The sequence below is a fragment of the Ovis canadensis genome, chromosome 25, assembly GCF_042477335.2.
Source record: "Ovis canadensis isolate MfBH-ARS-UI-01 breed Bighorn chromosome 25, ARS-UI_OviCan_v2, whole genome shotgun sequence".
In the NCBI taxonomy this organism is placed as follows: domain Eukaryota; kingdom Metazoa; phylum Chordata; class Mammalia; order Artiodactyla; family Bovidae; genus Ovis; species Ovis canadensis.
Window position 1 is genome coordinate 55445829 of NC_091269.1, and position 26528 is coordinate 55472356.

The window sequence follows — 26528 nt, forward strand, 5'->3', positions numbered from 1 at the left end:
CCTTGTTAAGCATTTTAGGATTCAACACATTAGAAATATTATGCTGAAGAATGAAATTGTAATAACCATGCTAGGTATAATCTGGTATCTGCACAAACTCAGGAAGTTAGGGATAGGCTTGACAAATATGAAGTTCTAAAGTGTGGTCGCTTTCCCTAGCCAAACCCAGGAAGATGGCTACTAGCACTCATATGTCAGGTTTTCAAATGGGGGAAATGTTATGGAACTCCATGTAATGTAGTAATATGGGTAAAATTCCTTTGGGAGAATTGGTTCCTTTAGAACTTGATGACATATTGAAATTTTGAAAATGCTTTTGCTCTGTATATGGTTTTATTGCTATTTTCAAAGTTAAATGAGAATGTAACACAAACATTCTAAATTATCTTACAGGCATTTCAGGGAATGTTTACACAGGAACAGAGTTCTTACAGTTCACACAGTAATAGGGTAAATTCAGTGGCGTGGAGAGAGGAATAGATATGGATGGAATTAGTAATGTGGCAAATTAGTAAGTGATTCCTGTAGAGAGTCTAGTTCTTTTTATTTAATATAATCTATGTAGGGATCTTACTTGAGGTATATCCCATGTATGCTATTTGCCCCTTAATAGCATCTGATCAGTTCAGTTCAGTCAGTCATGTCCGACTCTTTGCGACCCCGTGAATCGCAGCATGCCAGGCCTCCCTCTCCATCACCAACTCCTGGAGTTCACTCAGACTCACGTTCATCGAGTCAGTGATGCCATCCAGCCATCTCATCCTCTGTCATCCCCTTCTCTTTCTGCCCCCAATCCCTCCCAGCATCAAAGTCTTTTCCAATGAGTCAACTCTTCTCATGAGGTGGCCAAAGTACTGGAGTTTCAGCTTTAGGATCATTCCCTCCAAAGAAATCCCAGGGTTGATCTCCTTCAGAATGGACTGGTTGGATCTCCTTGCAGTCCAAGGGACTCTCAAGAGTCTTCTCCAACACCACAGTTCAAAAGCATCAACTCTTCGGCACTCAGCTTTCTTCACAATCCAACTCTCACATCCATACTTGACTACAGGCAAAACCAAAGCCTTGACTAGACAGACCTTAGTCTTCAAATAACATATGTTATTTGGCTATTTGGATGTATGAATCAAATGAAATATATGATCAGACATGTATTAAAAGTAAACTCAAAGGGTTGATATGGGACTATATAAAATTGTGTGAATCTTTTGAAAACTGTAAAACACTATAGAATTTAAAGAATCTTTAGTTCAATAAAAATGTTAGGAAAAAGAAACCTCAAAAGAAAAATAATTTAGGTTCTAAGGATTTATGAAAATTTGAGATTGTGAACTGGAAAAGTAGATGACATATATTTTAAGGAAACAATGGCAATTAAAATAAGGCTTGTTTGTTTGACCACTAACCCCATTGACATGTTCCCCTTAAGGCTTCTTGGGTTTAGTTCTCATCACTGTTTAATAACAAGACCATGTTTATTTCTATTAGAGGCCCTGCTGGAGCATGGATGGATGACAAGGGAGGATGGGAATCAGGAGCTGGAGCATTCTTTAAGCTCACCTCTCAGGCTGGAAAGCTGCCATTATTTTAGTCCATTGTGCTCCAGACAGGAATGCAAGAAACAGAGGAACTGAACATCTCTTCTTCATCTGTCCAAAGATAAAATAGATTCAGCAACTTTCAGTCCCTCCTAGCCGATATCTTGCAGGCATGGATGAAACCTGGCCTGAAACTCTGAGGATCTGGGGTGCAAATACAGTGCTTAAAGAATCTGAGCAGCTACCTGTGAGGAAATGGCTATGATCAATTTGTTTGTTGATTTTCTTTCCACCAGCAGGACCCTCTCCTCTTGCTGCAGTCCAGGGCAAAGGAGTGGTATGCTCCATAGGAATGCCTTCCGAAAGACACCCCCATCACCCCGAAGTAGGCTGGGTGGACTTGTGGGACCAGCATATCAGCAACTGGAGGAATCAAGGATCCCAGACCAGGATACGATACCTTGCCAAGGGTAGGTCTTAAGAGCAATGGAATTTAGGGTGGGTTTCCTAGAGTTTTAAATGGAGTTTTTAATGTTCTTTGGGGTTTTATTCACTGATTTCCATCACCAATTGGCTATTTATGCTTGCTTCCATCTTTGTTCCACAAAATAATAACTATAAAGAATAGATACAATGGAAGTAGATATTAGGGAAATGTTAGGTGGAAAAGAAATGTAACATTAAGAAGTATATAGATATCTACACTATGTTTTAGTGCAGTTTCTAAAATAACTGGGAATGTGTCTTTGACTTTAAAAACTAGGGATTTCTTAGGAGGACAAAAGTATTCCTTCATCCTTAGGTTTTGGGGAAAAAAAAGACTTAATTCTCTAATGACTATTGTGGAAAATACCATAAGCAGTTACTGGTAATACAGAAGTAGCATCTGCTCCATAGAGCATTCTTGAACGTGTCTCAGTCAATGCTGACGGCATATTGTCAAGGCACAACTAGCTGAACTCAGATCTCTAGTTTCACTCACAGTGCAGGGGTGGAAAAATGGGCTTCGGACTCAGTGGCTGTTGCCCATCCTTGCAGTGCAAAAAGTGCCCCCTCTATGAGCGGACATGGACCTGCATGGGGCTCACAGAATGGTGAGTAGAGTGTAGATTGAACTGTAGACACCACCTACCCAACTGGCATAAGCTCTCCAACCAAAGATGGCAGCCCTTATCAAAACCGATAAGCTGGATGACTACTTGTTTGAATTTGAGAAAGTTTTATCATTTAAGCTTATGTTTTCTAGTCTATAAATTGAACAAAATAGTGTGAGCCTTCCTGAGGATTGTCAGGCAGATTAAAAAGAAATGACATGTGTCAAGAGCTTGTGCCTGACACACAGTAAGCAGAGAAGGGGTACTTGTATTTATTGCCATGGGAACTATTAAAGTATTGCTACTAATTTCAAGAGCAATGTAATCAGGGTTTACTTTAGAAAGTCTAAGAATCCCTTCCCTCACTCAAGCCTGTTTCCTGCTGCATCAAGTTTTCTTTTCTCTCTCTGAATAAGCCAGGCTACATTTCCTTGGTCTGGGTGATTTTTCTACCCAGTCTGTAGCAAGTTGAAAGTCAAAGCAGGTTTGAGGTCCCAGATTCTTAATTTTGTCTTTCCCTCTGGGCAAGATATACGTGCAACAGTGCCGTGTCTGACAAATCTCAGCAATAGATTTCTGTAGGAAGGCTAGAAGATAATAAATAAATAGCCTGTGTCTCAATTTTGTAATTGTGAAGCAATTCCAATTGGACTGTAAAATATATCAGTACAGATCTGGGGTGAGATTTACACATTCAACATAATAGCTAAGTTGTCCAAAATACATAATACAAGTTTCAGGAAGCAGTTTGCATCTCTATTTGCGTTATGGCTGGAAAAGGGGCTTGCATTAGCCTATAGTTAATTATGTTTCATAATTATTTTTCTTCTTAAATCACTAACAATGTCTGTTATTTAGGTATTCCCCCAACCTTCTCCCCACTGCCCTGGGATGAATGTTAGAATGAGAATGAGGTGAAATCAAGCTCAGAGATGTTGTGAGTAGAGAGAGAACCCAGTCCATGCTTTCTTTCCTCTGCTGGGTACTACCATGGCTATCGTTCCATATGTATGAGTAAGAGGATGCTCTGACAGGCATAGGGTTGAACTAAACATACACAAATCTCCAAGGGCCCAGAGATTTCCAGGGCATGTTCAGGCACTGTTTTGCTTTTTAACTCCTGGGGGACTTAACACTTATCCTGCCTGGTAGCAGTTTTGTTTTGGTTCAACCATCATTGGGTTTGGAATATTCTCTTCAATTGGCTGGCCACATGCATTTTCCAATGTGATAAGCACACAGTGTTGATAAATGATGACTCTTAAGTCACTGTGTGCTCAGCCCAATGAATCTCAGGGAGCAATCTCATTCTCAGTTCTCGAGAACAGCTATTTCCCACTCCTGGGGGACTGACCATCTCACCGGACTGGAAATGGAATTGGTAATAGAATTTCACAGCTAAAAGCCTTTTTCAAATCTGGCCCTTGCCTGGAGGGGGAGTGAATGAATTTATAAGAGCCGTCAGCCATTTGCTGCTTGTTTATCAAGCACGTGGGTGCTGTCTGCTAGTTAGACTCCCAGTGTATATGATGTCTCTCCTTGGCACTAATTTCAGCCCAGCTTGAACCCAGTGTCTAACTTGGTGAAGCCTGAGGAGGGAATCAGGTGGAAAGGAGCTTCTTCAAGAGCCTTTCCCCTGATCAGTGGGTTGGTGTCGACTATGGCTAGTGGCTCACAAAGCTCTGAACTGCATTATGTCAGGCAAATCAAACTGATGGATTCATATACTAAACAGAAAGAGCTAGACTCACAAGAGACTGCTACCTTCAAAGTAGAAGGGATCTGAAACATACTTATCATCCATCTCACTTAAATAGCAACTTCACAAACTTATATTCAGTTATTCTTCATGAAGTTTAGAGATGAATCCGTGAAAGATAAAAGAATTTCAATGGTGAACCCAAAGATGAGATATCCCATGTAAAAGAAGCGTTGAATACCAACCTTTCTGACTCAATAAACCACTAAACCAAGAAAGGAACGTGAAGAAAAATCTGTCATGAATGGCAACGTATAAATGTGGAATCTCTAATTGTATGGCTCCAGAGGGAAAATTAGATTCCTTCAATTTAGTCTGTTCATTCTAATGCCATTTGCACCAAGAACTGGGCCCTAGAGTCCTCTGGGGAAACACATATTTCTTAGCCTGACCCTTGAATTCCTGGGAATCAAACGAAATGACTAGTTGTTGAAATCTTCCCTCTTTAAAAGGAGGCTTTGTTCACATAGCTACAAAGGAAATGGCACATGTGCTTACTTTGCTGAGGGATCATCGGAAGAAGGGCAGTCCAAACTGGTACTTAACAGTCAATGAATGATGAGCTTATGGATAGAATGTGACAGTCATTGACTATGATGGAAGGTAGAATTCTGAGTATCGTCTAATCAAGAATCACATCTAGAAATTTACCTTAAACTTCTGGAGAGCAGTGTCCCCTCCTACTCAAAGATCAGTGCTAGAACACTTGCAGCAACTCTAGGAAGAAAGGGAGGACCACCAGTGTGCCTCTACTCATTCATGCAGAGGCATCAGTTCAGCAAGTCCTCAGAGCAGCCCCCAGGTCAGCATTACAACCTGACAGTTTTAATTAATGAGAGAATTAAAGTGAGGCTTCCGTGTTTGTCTGAGACTCCAGAGAATGTAATGGTGGTAGGACTTTTGAAATCTTTTCTGATCCAAAACAAAGTCACATTTTTGGAGCGTTCTAATAGTTTAAAGTATACCTTCATGTTAGGGCAGCATTTTAGATTTCAGTTGTTGCCAGCGTGTGACCCATAGCTGGCTTGTGAGATGACACGTAAGTCAGCTGCACTTCCTTTCTCGTCTATCAGCTGCTCTTTGGTCACTAACTCATGTCCAACTCTTTGTGACCCCATGGACTATAGCCTGCCAGGCTCCTCTGTCCATGGGATTTTCCATGCAAGAATACTGGAGTGGGTTGCCATTTCCTTCTCCAGGGGATCTTCCTGACTTGGGGATGGAACCCAGGTCTCCTGCATTGGCCGGAGGATTCTTTACCGCTGAGCCACCCAGGGCAGCCCACAGGCGTATTGGAAGATAGCTCCAAGTCTGGCTTGAATTGCCTTTACTTCTCAGTCATGTCACATTGTGGACTTGTTAAAGTGTCATTTGACTAAATCCTATAAGATATTTACACCTTTAGCCATCATTTTTACAAATATGTTCAGATCCAGGTATTAAAAATTGACATCTGTCATCACTACTTTTCAACCTGTTAGATTCTACTCATGGATCTACTCTGATGATATCCATGTGAAAGATGATTTTATCCTAATAAAATTTCATGGCCCTGTGCCATTGGTGAATCTGACATCAGGCATTCTCTACCTTCATACACATTAATGGTGCTAAGAAGAGACCACAGAAGCCTTGAAGTTGGCACCTTCCTTCTTGTTGAAAGTGATTCATTGATCAGAAACTTTAAAGGTTCAGATTTTCAGTCATCTAACACTAAGGAGAAAGCAGTAAGATCCCTTAGGGAATTTCCTTCTATGTGCCTATATAGTTTCTGCAGGTAAAGATTTTCCATCCCAAAAAAGGTTGGGATGCACCTTGAGATGCCCACTCATGTAAGGCCTTGATAGTAACAAAATAAGACAACAATAGCTTTAACTGCTTCCTCTGCTGCTTACCAAGAGCATAATTTGGGGCAAGTCATTTGGGTATTCCTTAGTCCAGTTTTTTCGTCCATTAAATGGTAATAATAATAAACCACACAGTGTTATATAAATCAATAAAGTAATTAGAGGTGAAAGTGCCTTTTGAAAGCTCTGTGTGAATGTTAGCTCTTGTTGTGTTAACTAGGATATTAAGAGAGTGTTTACCTTAAAGATCTGTTCATGTAGTCCTGTGTCCATTCCGTCAAAATGTATTGATTGCCAACTCCATGTTGGGCACAGTGAGAGAGGATGGAACTGCAACCTAAAGCCATTCCTCATTTTTCGTGCTTTCTGGCAGAAAGAGAGATCTCTAAATTTCTCCTAGCTTGTGTTTACAATAAAGGCTTCTATTTAGTATGCAACACACTTTGTTGCAATTATTCTTTCCGTGTATAAACATGATTTTTATTTACATTATAATGTAAGATGAGGAGAATGAGATTTATTATACTGAGGGTGAAAATGTTTAGATTATGCTTAAATTTTAATTTAAGGTTAAAATTAAGTAAAAATAATTGAGAAATAGGATAAATACTACTGCTCATTTCTGTGAATCTACCATATCTCGGCTCCAATCTTTGGCTTTAGAGAGTTCAGAAGCAATGGAAAATTCACCAACTCTGAACAACCAAGAAGGGGGCCAGCTAGATTCTTGCATATTAAATGACTTGGAATGTCATGATGGCATTCTGGACAGGTCATCATCACACACCCACAAACTACCCTACTTGGCTCCTGAAACCATGTGAGGAACATTACTAACTTGATTGAGGCCCTGTGGAACTTCCCGCATGTTCTTCTTGGGCAGACAGGGGAATTGTATGCCTCTCATCCCATCTTTTAGGCTCTATAAACTGGCAGTGAGGGAGTTCCTATAGAACAGTCCATTGGAAATTGGACTTGGTCTCCCTAAAGTCAGTGTGAAGCCGAGAAACTTAGGACTGTAGTATTCTGACACTGAAGAGTGGGCTTCGTGATTGCCTCCACCTAGGGTAGCCACAAGGAGTCTACTGGACTACACCAGGGCTGAGAGGGTGGTCAGGTTGATGGAGTGGAGTAATGCCATTATGGGTTTCCTGTTTGTCGCTATGGAAGGGCCACACTCTTACCTGCTCAATCCCCATTTACTTTGTATTCTAGGATAGAGGTCAGGAAGACTATATCCCACCTGCCTATACAGCTGTGGTGTGTTGAAAGATCCCTGGACGTAAAGTAAGAAGATCTGGGTTTGAGTCTCAGTCTGTCACTTATTTTCTGTGTGACCTTGGGCAAGTCACTTCACCTCTATGAGCTTCAGTTTACTTCTCTGTTTAACTGGGAACATAGTATGCGTCTCATGGGGTTGCTGTGAGAAGTCAGTGAGATGATGCATGTGGAAAGTGCTTTGTTGACTGAATAGTGTGGGGCAGGGAGCAGAATATGTTACACTTTGTTTCTTTTTCAGGTACTCAGCCAATGGTTTAACAACCCAACAAAATGCATCAATAAATATGCAACTGCCTTCAAGAGAGACAAACTCCTATTTTAATAGTTTGGAGCAAAAGGACCTGATGGGATACTCATCCCCAAGGGCCAGTTCCGTGCCCATCATCCCTTCAGTGGGTCTAGAGGAAACCTGCATGCAAATGCCAGGGGTTTCTGAAGTCAAAAGCATCAAATGGTGCAAAAACTCCTACTCTGCTGATATTGTCAATGTGAGTATTCCAGTCAGCGATTGTCTTACAGCAGAACAACAAGAAGTGAAAATATTGCTAGAAACTGTCCAGGAGCAGATTCGAATTCTGACTGATGCCAGGCGGTCAGAAGACTACGAACTGGCCAGCGTAGAGACCGAGGACAGTGCGAGTGAAAACACAGCCTTTCTTCCCCTGAGTCCCACAGCCAAATCAGAACGAGAGGCACAATTTGTCTTAAGAAATGAAATACAAAGAGACCCTGCATTGACCAAGTGACTCGAGATGTAGAAATCTGTGCATTCTATGCTTTGCTCAACAGGAAAGAGAGGAGATTAAATACAAATTATTTATATGCATTAATTTAAGAGCATCTACTTAGAAGAAACCAAATAGTCTATCGCCCTCATATCATAGTGTTTTTTAACAAAATATTTTTTTAAAGGGAAAGAAACGTTTCAGGAGGGATAAAGCTTACAACTAAAGCTTTTGGGTAGAATTCTGAATACAATTTCAGTTAGTCCCAACACTGTCCTCTTTGGCTCTTAGTAGATGTGGGCAATTCAGACCCTCAGCCCCACAGTGCCAGTGGCCTCATAAAAAGTGCTGGCAGTTACCCAGTTTCAAAGAGAAGAGATGTATGCTGAGGGCGGACATGCCAGTGAGCAGGTGGCCCTTGCCATGTGGCTTGCCAATCTCAAACCCTAAATCTCTATCCACTCGACAGCCTCATCACAGGTTATGTCATGTCAACCAATGTAATGTTTTCTACTTACTTTTTGAAGAATGGCACAAAGACTCTGGAAGGAGAGGAACAGAAGATAGAGGGCATCATGGGGCAATCTTAGCCACTCTTATGTGCCAGCTTCCTCCAAAATTTGAAGGCACAGAATCTCAGAGGGAGGTAGGAAATTGCTATAGAAAAAGAGACAAAAACATCACAAATGTCGTGTCACTTAAAATCATGCTAATAGAAATGTTTTTCTTTGAAATTGTTTAGGGGCTCCAAAGGAGCATTTCTCAGTGTGTGTGCCTGTGTGTATGTGTGTGTATGTGTGTGTGTGTGTGTGTGTGTGTGTTTGTGGGGGCCTGCTCACTCGAGCACTGGTATGCTGTATGCACATATGTTCATTGTGCGTATGTGTGTGCATGTGCGTGTGTATTCAGCTTGCTAAAAATTTGTTCTGAAACATCAGGGAATCTAATATTCAGAAGAAAAAAAAATTTCCCTCGTAGATCTGTTCACTTTAAATTTTTTTTCCATTAAGTAGAAAGGTCAGTTAGTAAATCAAGATCACTTGCATGGTGGGGTCCTACAAAACTCTTGACAATGTCTAGACCATTTTCTGATGTGAATCTTTTTGAGAGGAACAACTATTGGCTCATTAATGATATCAGTATCACAAGGCAAGTTGGGGATGTGTACTTATTCTGAGTCACGCATACTTAAATTATACAAGCCAATGATCAAATTGATGGTTACCCTTTGCTTTCTCATCATCCTCATTACTATTTATTTTATAGAGAGTCTACCATGTGTGGACCAAGACATTGGCTTCTGTGGTTAATATGGAAAGAATAAATTGTTGAAGTCACAAAGCCCAGCCTATTCAGTTCACAGGAAGTCCCCCAAAGAACAGTAAATTGTGCTGTATGTTCATTTGGAATAAAGCAATATTTTTACCACTGCTAAGGTGAACTGAAACTTCTCCTGAAGATTTGTCTGTTTTATTTACCCTTCTTTTCATGGGGCAATCAAGGAAATTAGTGTTTGCATAACCAAGTCTTTTTCCAATTATCGGTGGTGTTGAGTTGTTATGTTTACACTGTTTAAAATAAAAAGGCACAGTATTTGAAAGTATATAAAAGATTTCTTTTACTGAAGTTTGGGAAAACTTTGATTAAAATTTCTTTGTGGAAGATGCACATTCCCTTGAAAAGGAATGTAACTCTTTCTGAATCAAATATTGAATATATACAGTTCTTATTTAAGATTAAGCTGTTTCTGCTTAAAATACAGTGCGAATTGCTCTTTGAGAATATTCTTTGATAATAGACATAATGTCATACAGGGAAAATAAAGAACATTGTGTTCTTAACACTGTTTAGTGGAAACTCAAGTCTCAAACGTTGAAAACATCTTGGTAGAAACACATTTTATATTTAACAAAATGCTTTGTGGTAGTCACTAATTGTTTATTTTGAATATAGAGGTAATACTGTTAGACTCAAAAGATTATTATATGTTTTTAATATCTCAATTATCTAAATTCTCATTTAGAAATAATATCATCTTTGGGGAAATTTTGAGAAAGATGGTCTTAATTAACAGGTATATTAAAACCCCATAATTTGCATACCCAATGTGTCATTATATTTAAAAATTTCACAATTATCAAACTCATTGGAAGTCTTCTCAAGTCTGTTGAAGTCAAGCTTGTCTTGGGTTTTTCACTAAAACGTTACCTGTTGCATATCTAAATGAATTCATACAGAATCTACCTAATTAGGAGGTTGTATGTTCTGTATGAAGTGAATGTATCATTTACTCTAAGAAGATCAAAGGTTGTCAATCAAACTTAAGTCCTTATTTAGTTAAAGTAGAACCATGTATTCTGTGATTATAAACAGCCTCATGCCTTCTAAAGGGTATGAACATCAAGCATGTCCACCAGCAGCCTGATGTAAAGTTTAGAGATACAGTTATGTCAAAATTGATAGTGGAGACAGAAATCCTCCAGAAAGAGAAATTATTAAATGACCACTGAAGGTGACCATTATCTCCTTTTGGAATATGAAACTCTCCTATGAAAAGCGTTCAGACTCGAAAAGCACCTCTTTGGGCACCAGCAGACAAGTGCTGATAAGCATCAAGATTCTCAAAGCTGATCTAATGTGGCCAACACCTGGAGACGTCAGTACCTTGTCTTTCAAGCTCACATGCCTACACTGAAGTGTTTACTTCTACAAGACACTATTGATTTTGCTTCATTTTACCTGTATTTGTTATGAGGATAGATATTTGGAGATTTGGTAATTGAGTAAGTTGCAATACATTATTTATTGGAGAATGAATGTCACTCATTACTCTCTCACTCTGAATCATTTCCTGTCTTATTTTATATAAAGTGTACGTTATTCTGATTTGCCAGTGACTTCTATAGAATGCTGTTTAAAATATATGAACAATTTTATGCTAATGAGAAATAGTGGAAGTTATGTTGGAGAATTGGCATCTAAATTTTCTCCAATTTTCTTGTGTATATTAATTGTTCAATGGTTTACACTCTTTTCCAATATCTACCTTGCTATGCGTGAAGGACTACATATTTGTAGATTGATAAAATCCCCAATGATTTACATTATCTCCAAGTATCGATAGCCAAGTCCTCTAGAGGAGAAATGGTGCAGTTTTTCAGGACTCCACAGTTAACTTGTTTTGATCATAACACAGCAGACCTACCAGAGAACAGAAGGGCCAGGTAGATTTCCAGAGAATGACCACTGGCTTCTGGACTCACTGACAGGTACGAGTTGAGTGGGGCTTCTAAGGCTTTCAGTAACCAGCTGTCCACCAGAATATGCTTGATGTATGCAGCAGTCACTCACACTTACCTTGCAGTATGGTGCTACAGGAAACCATGACTCCCTGAGTGAGTGGGGGGAAATGGTGAGTCCTCTAATTCCAACCCTGTAAACAAGAAAATATTTCCCTTAGACAAGTGCTATGAAACATTTCCCAGCTGAGTACATAGTATACCTAGGAACACATCAGGAGGAGGGATGAGGTTTTTATTTGAGCTTTTGGTATCCAGGAAACATTTTATATATAAAGAGTACTTTTGAAATTATTATCCAATTGTATAGATTCAGTACAGTGTTATTAAATATTGGCATGTCTGTAATATGTTTGTATTTTAGTCTACACAAATTCAGTCTTCATCCAAGAAAGACCAGCACAAAGTTTCTGAGCTGTTCTCAATTTTAAATGCATCCCAGTGTCATGGGAAATGAGGCCTTTAAATAAGCTTTATCTCTTCCTCTTTTATTCTTTCTTTCCCTTTTAAAGAAATAGTGAGGGTAAAAGAAGAAATTCATTCCTTAAGCTCAACATTGTTCTCTTATAATAATCTGTTTCCTACTGTGACTACACACATACGTATATAAGCATATATGTATGTATAAAATATACATGTATTACATTTAGGTGTTGGATTATTTTGGTAGCTTTATTTTTGTTTCATTGACAGACATTAAAGTGATTGCCTCATGGAATACCAATGAAATAAAAACCTTAGAAATCAGCCAGCTTGGCAATGTTTAGGTAATAACGGGCATTTTCTGGTTCTTCCTCTTAGGTAAGCAGAAATTTCCTTGAGTTGGAAAAAATTCAAAAGACCCTGGAGTAAACCGTCTGCTAGATTATCTCTTAGAAATGAAGAATAAACTATGGGTATATATGATTACTCGCCCTGTGATGTATAAGCTCAAATATATTTTTTACAATTTTAAATATTTAGTTCTCTCAAAGGTGCCTAAACAGGCATCTTTGATGTCTAGTACCCACTGTACTCTAGTGAAGAGCTATGGTGAGGGCAGAATGGTGGTGGGGAAGCTGCGTGTTAATGCTGATTACCCAGTGAAGACACTAGTAGAGATGACCAGACCGAGACATGCTTGGCTTCTGGTACTTTAATGCCTTTGTCATAAAAACCTGTATTGACGGCACATGTATTGTTGCCTATGAAAGAGTTAATGGTGTGATAACAAATAATTCTTATTGTTGAAAATGAATTAGAAAATCTTTATGTTGGAAGATGACATTGTGAAAGCTTCTACTTTATGTATACATAATAGTAGCTCCATGATCCCATCTTCAAATGAGAAGGATGATCTAGCTTATCTTGAATTTCCAACTGGATGGAATGTTATGCAGTCATTCCAACAACTCAGACATTACATTATTTGTCTTCTAGTAACACAACCCTTACCATTTTAGCCATCTGGATTGGGAAGATCCCCTGGAATAGGGAACAGCTACCCACTCCAGTATTTTGGCCTGGAGAACTCTGTGGACTATACAGTCCATACGGTCACAAGGAGTTGAACACAACTGAGTGACTTTGACAACACCACCCTTTGGAGAGATCATGGCTGTAAGACTCCAAAATTATTGGAATCGTATATTGGCTTGTCAATAAGACATTTACAATGTTCCATTTAATTTCCATGGAGAAATAGGATCTCTTGTGGGTGTTTTTAAAGTAAATTTTTGTATGCCAAGTAATAATGAAGGGATGGCCAAGTGAAAGTTGCTCAGTGGTGACTTTCAAAACCTGAACATCAAATTGCCCCAGATTTTTAAGTCTGAATTTGCTGCAGATTTTTTTAAAAGAAACTATAAGCTGTGAACCTTTACTGAAGCCAGAGCAAAGGGTTCTACAGAGAAAGCATGACACCTGGAAGCTGTTCTCCTCTCACAGAATCCATGACCCGCACTCATTGGATACACAAGGTATTTGCTGATATTTCTAATTATTTGCTTCTCAAACTTCTTAACATAAACTCTCCAATTAATAGAGAATAAGTTCTCTGGAGAATTTCAGAGAATTTATGTTAACATTATAGTTGGAAATAATCCTGTCTTTGGGGGACACAATAGAACATAAAAATGCAGAGTTTACATACAGAATGTTGGTTGCAGTCACTGTTCATGACAAATCAGTCTCTATTTCCGCTTCCAACAGCTACCTGAGTAGCGTCAATTTTTCCATCTATAACTGTATCTTTTCATTGAGATCTCAACATCTGAATTCCTAAGTATTTTATAAAACAATACAGAATTTTGAAAACTTGAAGCAAAAAAAATTTATATCTCTTTAAACTCTGTTGGTTTTTAAAGTTATATGGATTCGATGTAGTTGTTTACAACATTGAAAAAGAAGGGGGAAACTCCACCATTTTTTAACTTTTTAATGTATTTAGAGTTCTGCTAAACCCCTCACATAGCCTTGGTACATTTTACATTGATAATTTTTTTTTCTGAAATAAATGTAAGGGCTTAAATAATCACACATACACAGCATAGTACACATAGTGTGTTAAAACTAAATTTTGTATCCCTTTTCCTTAGATTTTTTTCCTTCATAAGTCACCCACGTATGTGAAACTACAAACTCCTGTGACAGGAAATACCTTGAACTCAGATGTCTTTTCAAGGAAATATAGCAAGAAAATAGTGATTATCTCTAAAGTTTTGTTCTATACAATCTGCTTTTGAATTTTGTCTTTACCAATAAAAGTCTAGAGAATAGACACATTTGTTCAAGCTGAAAGAAATAAGAGCATGGAAAACTTACCTTATAATCACTATACATTTTCCAGTAGCCAATGTATATATTTTAAAGGTAATTAAAAGGAAATTACTTGGCTCTTTCTTACTTTTTCAAGGGTATGATTGGATACATTAAATCTAAATAAAAAATGAATTCCCTTCTTAATATTTGACAATCATATTTTAAAGGATGAAAGTCACACGGAGAATACATGTAAAATGTTTAGCAGAATATTTTTAGTTGTTTAAAATAAATTTACCAAAACTGATCTTTTTTGTGCCTGTGATAATAATTTTGCTTCAAGGAGTACATATGTATGTGTCTCCTTTGACTTTTTCCAAGAAAACATTTCAGAATGATGTCCACCACTGTGTGGGATATGAAGGCTATGGGAAATCATACGAGCTGTATGTCCCTTGACATCCTAGTAAAGTTCCATCTTACATGCACTTTGTTTCCAGGGAGATAAATCATACTGCTTATTAAAAATGAAGACATGAACTTAATAGTCAATTTAATCATAATCTTTGACTTCACGTAAGTTTCCATCTGTGGAGGAAATCTTTGACTACCATATCCCTATAATAGCCTTTGATGACGCTGGACACAGATTCCCTTAGGTTAGATTCTTACTGCATGTTCCTTTTATCTCACTTATCTTTTATTAAACAGGGAATTTTTCAGCTAAAATGAGAGACTGATGTGATTTTGTAGAAAAAATACAGCTTTGTTCTTTTGAGTTGTGTTACTAGGGGGAATAAACTAGGAACATTTTAAATGTGATAATAAGGTTCATGACTTTAACCAATATCTTTTCATATACAGACATACCCAGGGCCCTTTAATTTTCCTAATATTGTTAACGAAATTTTCAACCTATTGTTTTTTACAACAGTATTTTCCATTTTTTTAAAGGAGAAAGACAAAATCAGCCATTCCATAAAAGAACAGAACAATAAGTGAAACAAAATAATCATGCTTTAAACAACTGACCAAGACAGAAACCAGTAATGATATTTGTAAATATTTTAAATAAAATACTGAGTAAAAATCAAATCGAAGGTTAAAATAATACAGAGAAATATTGGTTAAATAGTTTGCATCAAAAGATTTTTTCGTAATTCTCCATAAATGGACTCTTCTTTGCATAATAACATTTAATTTTTTAGATTTAATTTTTTAACATTTAACTTTTCTTGGGCATTAATTATACCCATTTAGTATATTCCCTTGTGGTTCAGATGGTAAAGAATCTGCCTGCAATGTGAGAGACTGGGATTCAATCCCTGGGTTGAGAAGATCCCCTGGAGAAGGAAATGGCAACTTACTCCAGTATTCTTGCCTGGAGAATCCCATGGACAGAGGAGCCTGCTGGGCTACAGTCAATGCAGGGCTACAATCAATTGGGGTCGCAAAGAGTTGGACACAACTGAGCGACTAACTCTTTCACTTTTAGTATATTTAAATGCACATGTACTTAAATGTGAACCTTTAAATATACTAAAATGTCCACTTTGCTATTTCTTCTAAATTAACACAAAGCTTATGAAAATTTGCACACAAATCAGATGGAAATTAAATGGGCAGAATTATAAAAAGGAGTTATTATCTATTAACCTCTCATTTTCTATGAACACCCATTGACACCTTTCACTGAATGCTCCCACATTTTAAGGTAAACATAGAGGAAGCTACTGAATCAGATACAGAGACAGGCGTAGACATTTTGAAAATTAAAATGTCTGATGCAGATATGAAGAGTTGTGGTCTTCCTTGGATCCAAATAAAGCTGAAAACTATTGTATAGCACAGAGTATGAGAAACGGCAATTTTTATTTTTCAAAAAGTAATTTGTCCTTTAGTGTCCATGCATTCCAGCTTAAAAAAAAAAAAAACTGAATAAGCATCACTGGGTGTCTTTTTTCCAGTGAAAAAGAAGAGCCAGGCATATGATGCCACAAACATTTATACAACAGAAAGATTTAACTAATAAATATCTCTGCTTTGCTTTCTTTAAAAATGTTACTGAATTTGTGAAAAATAAGGAAATAATATGGCATGGATTCAGCTATGCTAAGACCAAAATTACTAGTGTCTTTACATATTTTCTTCTCATTTTATATATATATATATATATATATGCATTTTTCACAGATTTATTTTCCTACTATGGTTTATTATGACTTAAAAATAGTATATCATACTGAACCATGGTAATTCATTGTAAACATTTAAAGCCTACAGGAATTCTAATTTGTTCTATTAGGACTTATTTAGACATTCTGTTACTATTTGATATTTAAATTGCTCCATTCATTCACTACCATAAGTAATTCTACAATTACTATCAAAATATATATTATACTTCCTTTCTTTTGAAAGTAAACTGTAGGTCCATAACAAGTGCCATAGTTCTGTATATACTCAAAATTGTAAGTAATGCTTGTCCATAGGTTAGTATGTGCATTTTTTGGTAGGAGAAGGTGGTCTATAACTAAAAATTTTATAAGACTAGTAAGGATATTTATGAACTTGACTGGTTAAGAATAATTTTTTTGTTACACATTGTAAAAAATTGTATGGCTAGGTCAATGAGTATGACTTTATATTTTTTGCTATTTTTTTCCTTTTTTTTTTCAGAGCAGCTTTTGGTTCACAGCAAAACTGAGACGAAGGTACAGAGATTTCCCATATACCTACTGTTCCCGCAAATTCATAGCCTTTCCCCTCATCAACCGCCAGAGCAGTACATTGCTTACAACGGAAGAACCTACATGCACACATCACAGTCACCCAGTCTTCATAGTTCATATCATGGCTCCCTCTTGGTATTGTACATTCTATGGGTTTCAACAAATATATGACATATATTCACTGTCTGGCTCAGCAGGTAAAGAATCTGCCTGCAATGCAAGAGACACAGGAGACAAGGGTTTGGTCCCCGTGTCAGGAAGATCACCTAGAGAAGAACATGACAACCTACTCCAGTAGTCTTGCCTGGAAAATCCCACGGACTGAAGAACCTGGTGGGCAACAGTCCAAAGGATGGCACAAAGTCAGACACATACATTCACTATCGTCATATTTATTAAACAGAGGATTTCACTGAAAATCCTCTGTTCTATACCTATTCATTCCTCCCTCCTCTCCCACTCCTAAGCAACCACTGATGTTTTTACTATCACCATGGTTCTACCTTTTAGTATGGCCATTTTGAAAATTTATTTTAGACATTACTCAGTTGATTCCTGGAAGTGGTTATTATTGGGTTGGCCAAAATGTAAGATGGAACAAACAGAAAACCCCAATGAACCTTTTGGCCAACCCAATATATACAGTTTTAATATCACTTGAATTTTTATTTTCTTATTTGACCTATCAATATAATTGTAACTGGTTTAGATCTGATAAGAAATAAATCATTTTAATGAAGCTGAATTTTAACTTTTGATTAGAAAAATTGTTACATGCTCACACATAAAATATATAAGAAGAAAGAAACACCACAGGAGGTAGCCAGTATTAATATTTGATTATATTTCCTTACAGTATTTTTAATTGAATATATACATTCCATATGTCATTTTAAAAGTTGAAGGCATCTAATATTTAAAATATTTTATCCTGATTTATTGATTTCACATATGGTCTCTAATAACTTCCTCAGTTTGTAAAGTATCTTTACACATGACATTTTTAATGGTTATACAAGCCATTAAATGGATGAAACACGTTCATATTGTCACAAAGACTTTTAAATATTTATCATATATATTTAATTGAGATTCAGATGTTTACCTACCTTTGACTTGTGTCAGTGTTTCAATATTATACATACTCACATATGCATTAACAACTTTTTGGGATTAGCATATTTCTATGTACAGATAGAGATACTGAGTTCTCTCACAGAATTAGTTCTATTTTTTGTAGCAGCCTCCTTGGTGGATTTTAACTATCAAAATCAGAATATTTTGCTCATATAAACAACTGGATAAAAAGACATAAGCCCTAGAGAAAACTCTATATAGGTGACTATATTCATATCTCTCAATCCACACTCAAAAAAATGAGTGTCAATGGAGATAATTTAAAAACTACCATCAGCTTTGGAACCTGGTGGGGGGGGGGGGTGACATAAAATAAAAGCACACCATTATAAAGAATTGAGAATATGCCTGCCACTAGGTTTCTTACATGTATTAACTTATTTAGTCTTCATAATAACCCTGTGAAGCAGATATGAGTATGATCCCCATTTTAAAGATGAGGAAACAAAGGCACAGAGATGTTAAGAAACTTACCCAAGAGTTCCCAGGTAACTAATTATATGGGACTGGATTTTGAATCGTTTCTTAAAGAGTTACCTTTTATTTCCTTAACTTCTATAATCATATTCCTGGAAGAGTTTCTGATAATCATAGTCCAAACGTCCAAGATAGGGTAGACTCTCCAAGCTTAAGCGAGGATGATCCTGACTCTAATTCATCAACGCAGATGGGCTATAACTAGTGCTAGAAATGAGGACAAAGCAAAGAACTAATGAATGGGAGCCGCACCCAATTTTGTGCATTGTTTGAAATTCTCATATATGAAGTGCAGTGATCAGATATTTAGCAAAATTGCTATTTCTCATCCTAAATATATCTCATCCCAAACATTCCTATTAGTGCCAGGAAAGAGGCCAGAAGGACCATACACATTGCCATGGCCATACCCACTGTATTCATCCAGTGAAGAATGTGTACAAAATGGTGATTCTCAGGTTATCTGGTTCAACAAAGCAAGAGTTAGTGTGTGGCAGCACTGTCCTGTCCATCCACTTCAAGGGACCACACCATGGAAATTATAAATGTGTTTATGCTTGCCAAAGTGAAGAGGAACTAAAAAAGCCTCTTGATGAAAGTGAAAGTGGAGAGTGAAAAAGCTGGCTTAGAGCTCAACATTCAGAAAACGAAGATCATGGCATCTGGTCCCATCACTTCATGGGAAATAGATGGGGAAACAGTGGAAACAGTGTCAGACTTTATCTTTTTGGGCTCCAAAATCACTGCAGATGGTGATCGCAGCCATGAAATTAAAAGACGCTTACTCCTTGGAAGAAAATTTATGACCAACCTAGATAGCATATTCAAAAGCAGAGACATTACTTTGCCAACTAAGGTCCGTCTAGTCAAGGCTATGGTTTTCCTGTGGTCATGTATGGATGTGAGAGTTGGACTGTGAAGAAGGCTGAGCACTGAAGAATTGATGCTTTGAACTGTGGTGTTGGAGAAGACTTTTGAGAGTCCCTTGGACTGCAGGGAGATCCAACCAGTCTATCCTCAAGGAGACCAGTCCTGGATGTTCATTGGAAGGACTGATGATGAAGCTGAAACTCCAATACTTTGGCCACCCCATGGGAAGAGTTGACTCATTGGAAAAGACCCTGATGCTGGGAGGGATTGGGGGCAGGAGAGAAGGGGACGACAGAGGATGAGATAGCTAGATGGCATCACTGACTCAATGGATGTGAGTCTGAGTGAACTCTGGGAGTTGGTGATGGACAGGGAGGCCTGGCGTGTTGCGATTCATGGGGTTGCAAAGAGTCGGACACGACTGAGCAACTGAACTGAACTGAATAGATACTTTATGCAATTCAGGATACAACCTGACACCAAGATAAGGGAAGTCCCACTTTGGGTGTCTCCACCTCCCTTTGCTAAATCCAGATCCAGTGGCTGCTGAAGCCAGAAGGGGCTTAAGGTAGAGTGTATGTGCTTAATAGAAAAATCAGAGAAGCATTCATTCAGTCTTTCTCACACACCAACCAGTATTGGGCAGAGACAAGCCTGAGAGGAACCTCTGTGTGGTCAAGGCAGAGAAATACAAATAATTCAACAGGAGCATTGTGAAGCAATTTTTAGGGAAAAACAAAGGCCAAACATACAGCTTTTAATAGACTGAGGTCATGACTGTCTTCAGAGTGAGATTTGTTCTACTGTTACACCTTAGAAATTATCCAAATGATAAGAAAATTTACAGTTAGAAATGAGATAAAAGACTAAGGGTAATGGCTGAGAGTCAATAAAAGAGAAAACACGTTATAAAGAAAGTCAAGAAAAAAAAAAGTTGTTTAAAGAAATAGTACAGAACTGAAAACTGTAAGAATTATTAAATAGGAAAATACCAATGTTAAAACACTATTGGAATAAAAAACACAAAAAGCTACTTTCCTACTCTTTCTCTCTAAGATAGTTTTGTTTTGTTTTGTTTTTTAAAGCTTTGGAACAAATAAACAGTTGGAAAGTAACATTTTTAAACATTAAAAAAAAGCAAACAAAAATAATTCTACTCTTCTAAATAACAAGTGTCAAAGAGGAAATAAAAGTTTCAGTGAAAGAAAATTTAGAATATAGAAAGCAAGACATAAAAAGTATTTAAAACCAGCCAAAGCTAGACTCAGTGGTATCTGCATAACCTTAGATAAGTTCAACATTAAACAAGAAATATGTATTTTAAATTAAGAATTCAACTGAGAAAATTAGAAAATAATATAATGTACATTTTAAAATAAAACGTTTTCCATAAATGTTTGGATCACAAAATCTTTCCCTCTCCCTAAGTACATTTGACCTCTCATTAATGTTTGGCAGAACTGTCTTTGGGAAACTGATATTTTCAATGTCACTTATAAATAAATATGCCAAAAAAATCCAAATAAAATGCTTGCAAGGGCTTCCCTTATAGCTCAGTCGGTAAAGAATTTGCCTGCAGTGCAGGAGACCCAGGTTCAATCCCTGGGTTGGCAAGACCCCCTGGAGAAGGAAATGGCAACCCACTCCAGTATCCTTGCCTGGAAAATCTCATGGAAAGAGGAACCTGGTGGATTACAGTCCATGGGGTCGCAAAGAGTCAGGCACGACTGAGTGACTAACACACAAATGGATTATACTCATATAATAAAAATTACCATAATGGCATGAGGTTTATTTCAACAATTTAAATTTATTTTAATATTATCATATTTAGTAATCATGATGAAAAAAATCATCATAGAAAAGAAATCAGGTATGACTCAATTTATATTCCTGAAAAAATTTTTTTAATTAAGGGGAAAAATTTCCTTAACAATGAAAAATCAGTGGTCAATATTAGACACAGCAATTAAACATTAGATTCATCGTCCTTGAAAAATAAGGTCACTCTTTCACTATTATTACTATTAACTGAGCTAACATATATAAACATTATCTAGTGATAAGAATAAGAAAATAAAATAGATATAAATATGGCAAAGGAACATCACAAGAATCAGAAAAAAATTCAAGAATCAACAGAATGATACTATAAGCAATTTCAGTTACAAGCCTATAAACAGAATATATGGCTAGGAAAAATAAGCTAAAGATCCAATGTGCAATATTAATGTAAATATATATTACCTTGAAATAAATCTAAGGGAACTACCAAATAAAATAGCATTAATGAATATTTAAATAAAATGGGAATGTAATTTTTCTCTTCCTGGGAAAACTTCATAGTTTAAACTTCTCAAGAATTCCTAGTTTCATTTATAAATATAATGCAATCAAATAAAAATCATAGCAGGAATATTTTGAAGAATACATGAATGACAATAGCCCAAAGCAGTTTGGAAGAATAAACTATATGGAAAGAATAGGGCGATTTTATTATAAAATCAAAGATGTTATAATGGTACAATTATTAAACCTATTGTGTTTATGCAGGCATAGAGAGAAGAGAAACATAATCAACAGGTCAGGAACGAACTCATAAATTTTAAAAATATGAATAGAAATGAAGGACATTTTACATTATAACTTCACTTTGTTCAAGAAATGTTGCTAGAAAATTGGCTAATTTAAAAAAGGGAAATATAGGTTCTTACCTTATACAACATACTATAATAAAAATACTGATGAAATAAAGAGTTACATGTAATAGATAAAACCATGAAAGACCTACAAGAAATGTAGTTGACCAAGAATTTTCCTGGAGAATCCCATGGACGGAGAAGCCTAGTAGGTTACAGTCCATGGGGTCGCAAAGAGTCGGACATGACTGAGCGACTTCACCTTACCTTACACCTAAGAATTTTCCAGGAATGAAAGCAAAGAGGAAACGCCAAATTGGACTATATATACAGAATAAAATTTTAAATGGATGTTTATCAAAATATAAAGTATATCATGAAATTAGGATAGTATTTATGGTATATGTTATGAAAGTCTAAATAAAGAGCTCTTAAAATAAGAAAACACCCACTATTAACTGATTATTTCAACAAATTTTAACTGCATGTCTACCTTTTACTAGGCAGTGTTCTAGAAGGTAGCAGTGAATAAAATGACAAAACGTGATGCTTCAGTGAGGACAAAATAAAATGGAAATAAGAGCTAATGGACAGAACATGAATATCTGCATAACCATCCACCCAACCGCATACACACACACACAGAAAGAATTGCCGTGTGTATGTGATAGCTTTTATGGCTGAAATATTTCATAATAGAAGTTATATACAGATAATTATTTGATGGTTTGTATATAAGAATGTTTACTAGAGCCTTTATTTAAAGTAGAAAATAATAAAGTCAAATGGTCAAACAAATCATGATATATATAATGATGAAATTCTATTAAATCCTATAAAGTTGAAATACTCTCAGATATTTTTCCCAGTATTACAGTGAATTAGGTTATTGGATGAAACTGAATTATAATTTTATAACAAATAATAAATTTATATACCCAGTGTTTCTTCCTATATTTTCCCTACAGATATGCATACATACATGACTATAACAAAAATAAAAGCAATTGAAAGATAGCCCAAAATGCAGCTATGGAGAATGCTTAATTAAATTATAATAGTAAATGGACAATATTGAATTATTAAATACTGTGCTTTCAGAGAATATTGATTGCTTTAGAAAATGTTCTCAATATAAGCTAGTGGAAGGAAATATTAAAATATTAAGAATGGTTATATCTGTGCGGTAAGATGTTGAGAATTTTATACAATTTTCAACATGTTCTATTCTTTTTATAATGGATTTTACTTTTATATTCAGAAGATGTTAAAAATAACTTTCAACAGTCTAATTTATGAGACCCAATTCAGTGTTTTGTAAAAAGTAATGATTTTGCCTCCTATCCTTACAGTCCTAATTAGTACATTGTTTTATGATGTTTTCTTTGACTGGATTTGCCTTTTAGTTTTGGGCATGCCGCTTTGGTTTGATTAACTGGGGCTTCTGTTCTGCTTCTCTGCATCACAATTGAGTGTTTGTTGTGGAGGAGGCAAAAATAAGCAGAACGATATTATTATATTCTCCCCCGAGGCTTCCTATTTTCCAGAGATTAGACGTATTTGCTCAACAGCACCAAGTCACTGTAACAATTTCTCTCTCATTTCCCTTAAACCTGGGGGCAAATGGCAACTTCCTTGTCTGTCACTTTCCATCTCAGGAAGCGGAGGCATATTTTTCCGTTATTTAAAACTTGACAGATAGCTCCCAGCATCAAATCATCCATGAAAACTGTTGGCCTCTGGCAGAGAAAGAGCATTGTAAGCTTTCAATATTCTGTAATAGTTGCTCAGAATGGATTTAGGTTGGTTCAAAGATTTCTTTAAAATCATAGGTGATACTGAGCTGGTTTGCAGAATTTTATCTGTCATTAATAAAATGACATTAATAATTACTGCTCCTTGGAGCAAAGGTAAAGTGTGTATATATATCCTTTAATAACATGATGTCTGATTACAGAGAAAGCAAAGAGCGAGTCAATCGTTAAGTAACATAGCCCATGTAACATGAGAGATAAAACCTTGTCCTGCCAATGACAGTGTTTTCTGTGTGGTGAGGAAAAACACACTGCCTCATCCTGTGAGCCCACTCACTTTCCCCTTGAAAACAGTGGTGACTGAGTCTTTCCTTTGTGGAGAGACTGGGGGGACAGAGCGGGTGAGATAATTCTCCACATAGACGTCCATGTGTTTTCAACCTCCTTCCCGCTCTCCCTTTCTTAGACATCTATTAAGTGCTTGCTGGGCTTCTCAGGTGGTGCTAGTGGTAAAGAACCCGCCTGCTAATGCAGGCGATGGAAAGAGGCAAGTCTGATCTCTGGGTTAGGAAGATCCTCTGGAGGAGGGCATGACAACCCACTCCAGTACTCTTGCCTGGAGAATTCCCATGGACAGAGGAGCCTGGCGGGCTACAGCCCATAGGGTCACAAAGAGTCAGACGTGACTGAAGCGACTTGGCATGCCCAAACGCTTACTCTGCGTGAGAGGGGTTCTAAAAGCATGACACCATGGCAAACCGAGCAGACAAGGTCCTTACTTTTCTTGAGCTAGAGTTCTGTGAAGAAGACAGACAACAAATAAGAAATTAAGTAATCTAAACTCAGCTTGTGGTTTAAAAACCTAAGGGGATAAGGAGTGGATGAGTGGAAAAGCAGGGCAGGGAGCTATTTTAGATTGGGACAGGGGAAAAACACCTTTGAGACGATCCTGCATGTATCCAAATAGGACCGAGTACTGAAAAGGAGTCACCCAAAGACCTGGATAAGGATGATGCAAGTAGAAGAAACTGCAAATGTGAGGCTCTGAGATGAGAGACAGGTTAACACGTTGGAGCAGGAACAGAGAGGTCAGAGTGCCTGCAACCGAGTTAAGCAGGATGAGCGCAAGGCGATGATCACAGGGGACAAGCTGCCTAAGCCAGGTCATATTGGGTCTAAGGCAGGGTATGGAGTTTTGATTTTAACTTAAGTGCAATGATGCACTTAAGAGAGTCATGAAGAGGGGGAGTCTGTTCAGATTTTCTTTAAAAAGATGACTCAGGCTCTGGTGTAGAAAACTATTTCAAGGTGGTAAGAAAAGAGGTCATGGTGAAAGGACAATGGGAAATAACACTGGTGAGAGAGACAATTGGCTGGATTGGGGTGTGTGATAACAATTACACAAGACTGGAAAAAATGATGATTCGTTTAATATTTTACATTTACAGTGAGATTTCTTATGCTTTATCTCTAATAATCTTTAAAGTCCTTTCCAACACTAAAAATCTAAAGGTTAATGATTTATGATCTTAGGATAATTCAACAATAACTTTTCATTCTCTAAAATCATTATTATATATTTGATAGTGGAACTGTACTCTGTATATCTATCTCAGAACATATCCATTTTAAAATGTTTTCAAATTTTTAATTTCGGAGAATTACTCTGTGAATATTAGGCATCTTTGCTGTTTCAGAATCTAGAGGTCAATTTTAGATTGGAATTACTTGGTTTTAATTTATAACTCAAATTTTGCTTTCAATCCCATACTCCCTGGAGCTAGAATGCATGGCTGTCTTCTGAGCCAGGATAAGTCTGAAGTGATAATAATCTGTGTAAGAGAGCTGACTGTTGTGATATGGGTAATAAATATTGAGGAGCAAAATTTCAGATTCCTTCCTTATTGTTCTAAACAACTGATCTTTGCAAAATTATATGATGATCTTTTAAATTGTAACCAACATTTATTCCTTCAACAATTTGGTAACATTGGTTAATAAAATAGAAATCGTCCCAAATCTTCACTGCTTATAGTAATTTTCTGAGACTCCCCCCCCCCCAAATAAATAAATAAATAAATAAACAAACGTGTGTGTAAATGTGCGTGGGTGTTGACAAGTGTCATGAAGGATATGAATGGACCATGATGGTGCACAGCAGGGGTGATCTGGCACCCACTTATGAAGATGGTTATGAAAGTCCTGTCTCAGGAGGACATTTGTAAGTCTACACATGCTTTAGCCATGTGACATAGAGTGGGTGCAACATTCCAGGCAAGGGGGAATTATGTCCACAAAATTTCTTAGCTAACAAAAGGCTTTAGCAGTTCACAGAAGAGAAAGAAGGCCAAGGAAGCTCCAGCCAAATAGGTAAGTGAACCTTTGAAGAGAAGTCAGGAGTTCGATCAGAGCAGAGATGGGATTGGTGTTGAAACTCTCTAAATCCTGTGCTTGTTCCTACTATTCCTTTCATAGTTCCCAACTCAGACAGCATCTCAACTACCTGGGAATTAACAGTGTGTGAGACGGCAATGACATCCCACTCCAGCGCTCTTGCCTGGAGAATCCCAGGGACGGCAGAGCCTGGTGGGCTGCCATCTATGGGGTCGCACAGAGTTGGACACGACTGAAGCAACTTAG

General features: G+C 37.1%; 1 protein-coding gene across 6 annotated transcripts in view; it reads left to right on the forward strand.

Moving 5' to 3' along the window:
• Nucleotides 1–9851, forward strand: part of NRG3 (neuregulin 3) — a 1214780-nt gene extending 1204929 nt beyond the window's left edge. For 2 of the 6 annotated variants that reach the window (XM_069571555.1, XM_069571556.1), the window contains exons 8-10: nt 1835–2005; nt 7451–7522; nt 7755–9851. In XM_069571555.1, the coding sequence (XP_069427656.1) occupies nt 1835–2005; nt 7451–7522; nt 7755–8262 (751 nt within the window). In that variant the 3' untranslated portion in view covers nt 8263–9851. Of the gene's footprint in view, nt 1–1831; nt 2006–7450; nt 7523–7754 lie in introns of all 6 variants that reach the window. The other 4 variants (XM_069571557.1, XM_069571559.1, XM_069571558.1 and 1 more) reach the window with 2 other exon arrangements.
• Nucleotides 9852–26528: the final 16677 nt, after the last annotated feature.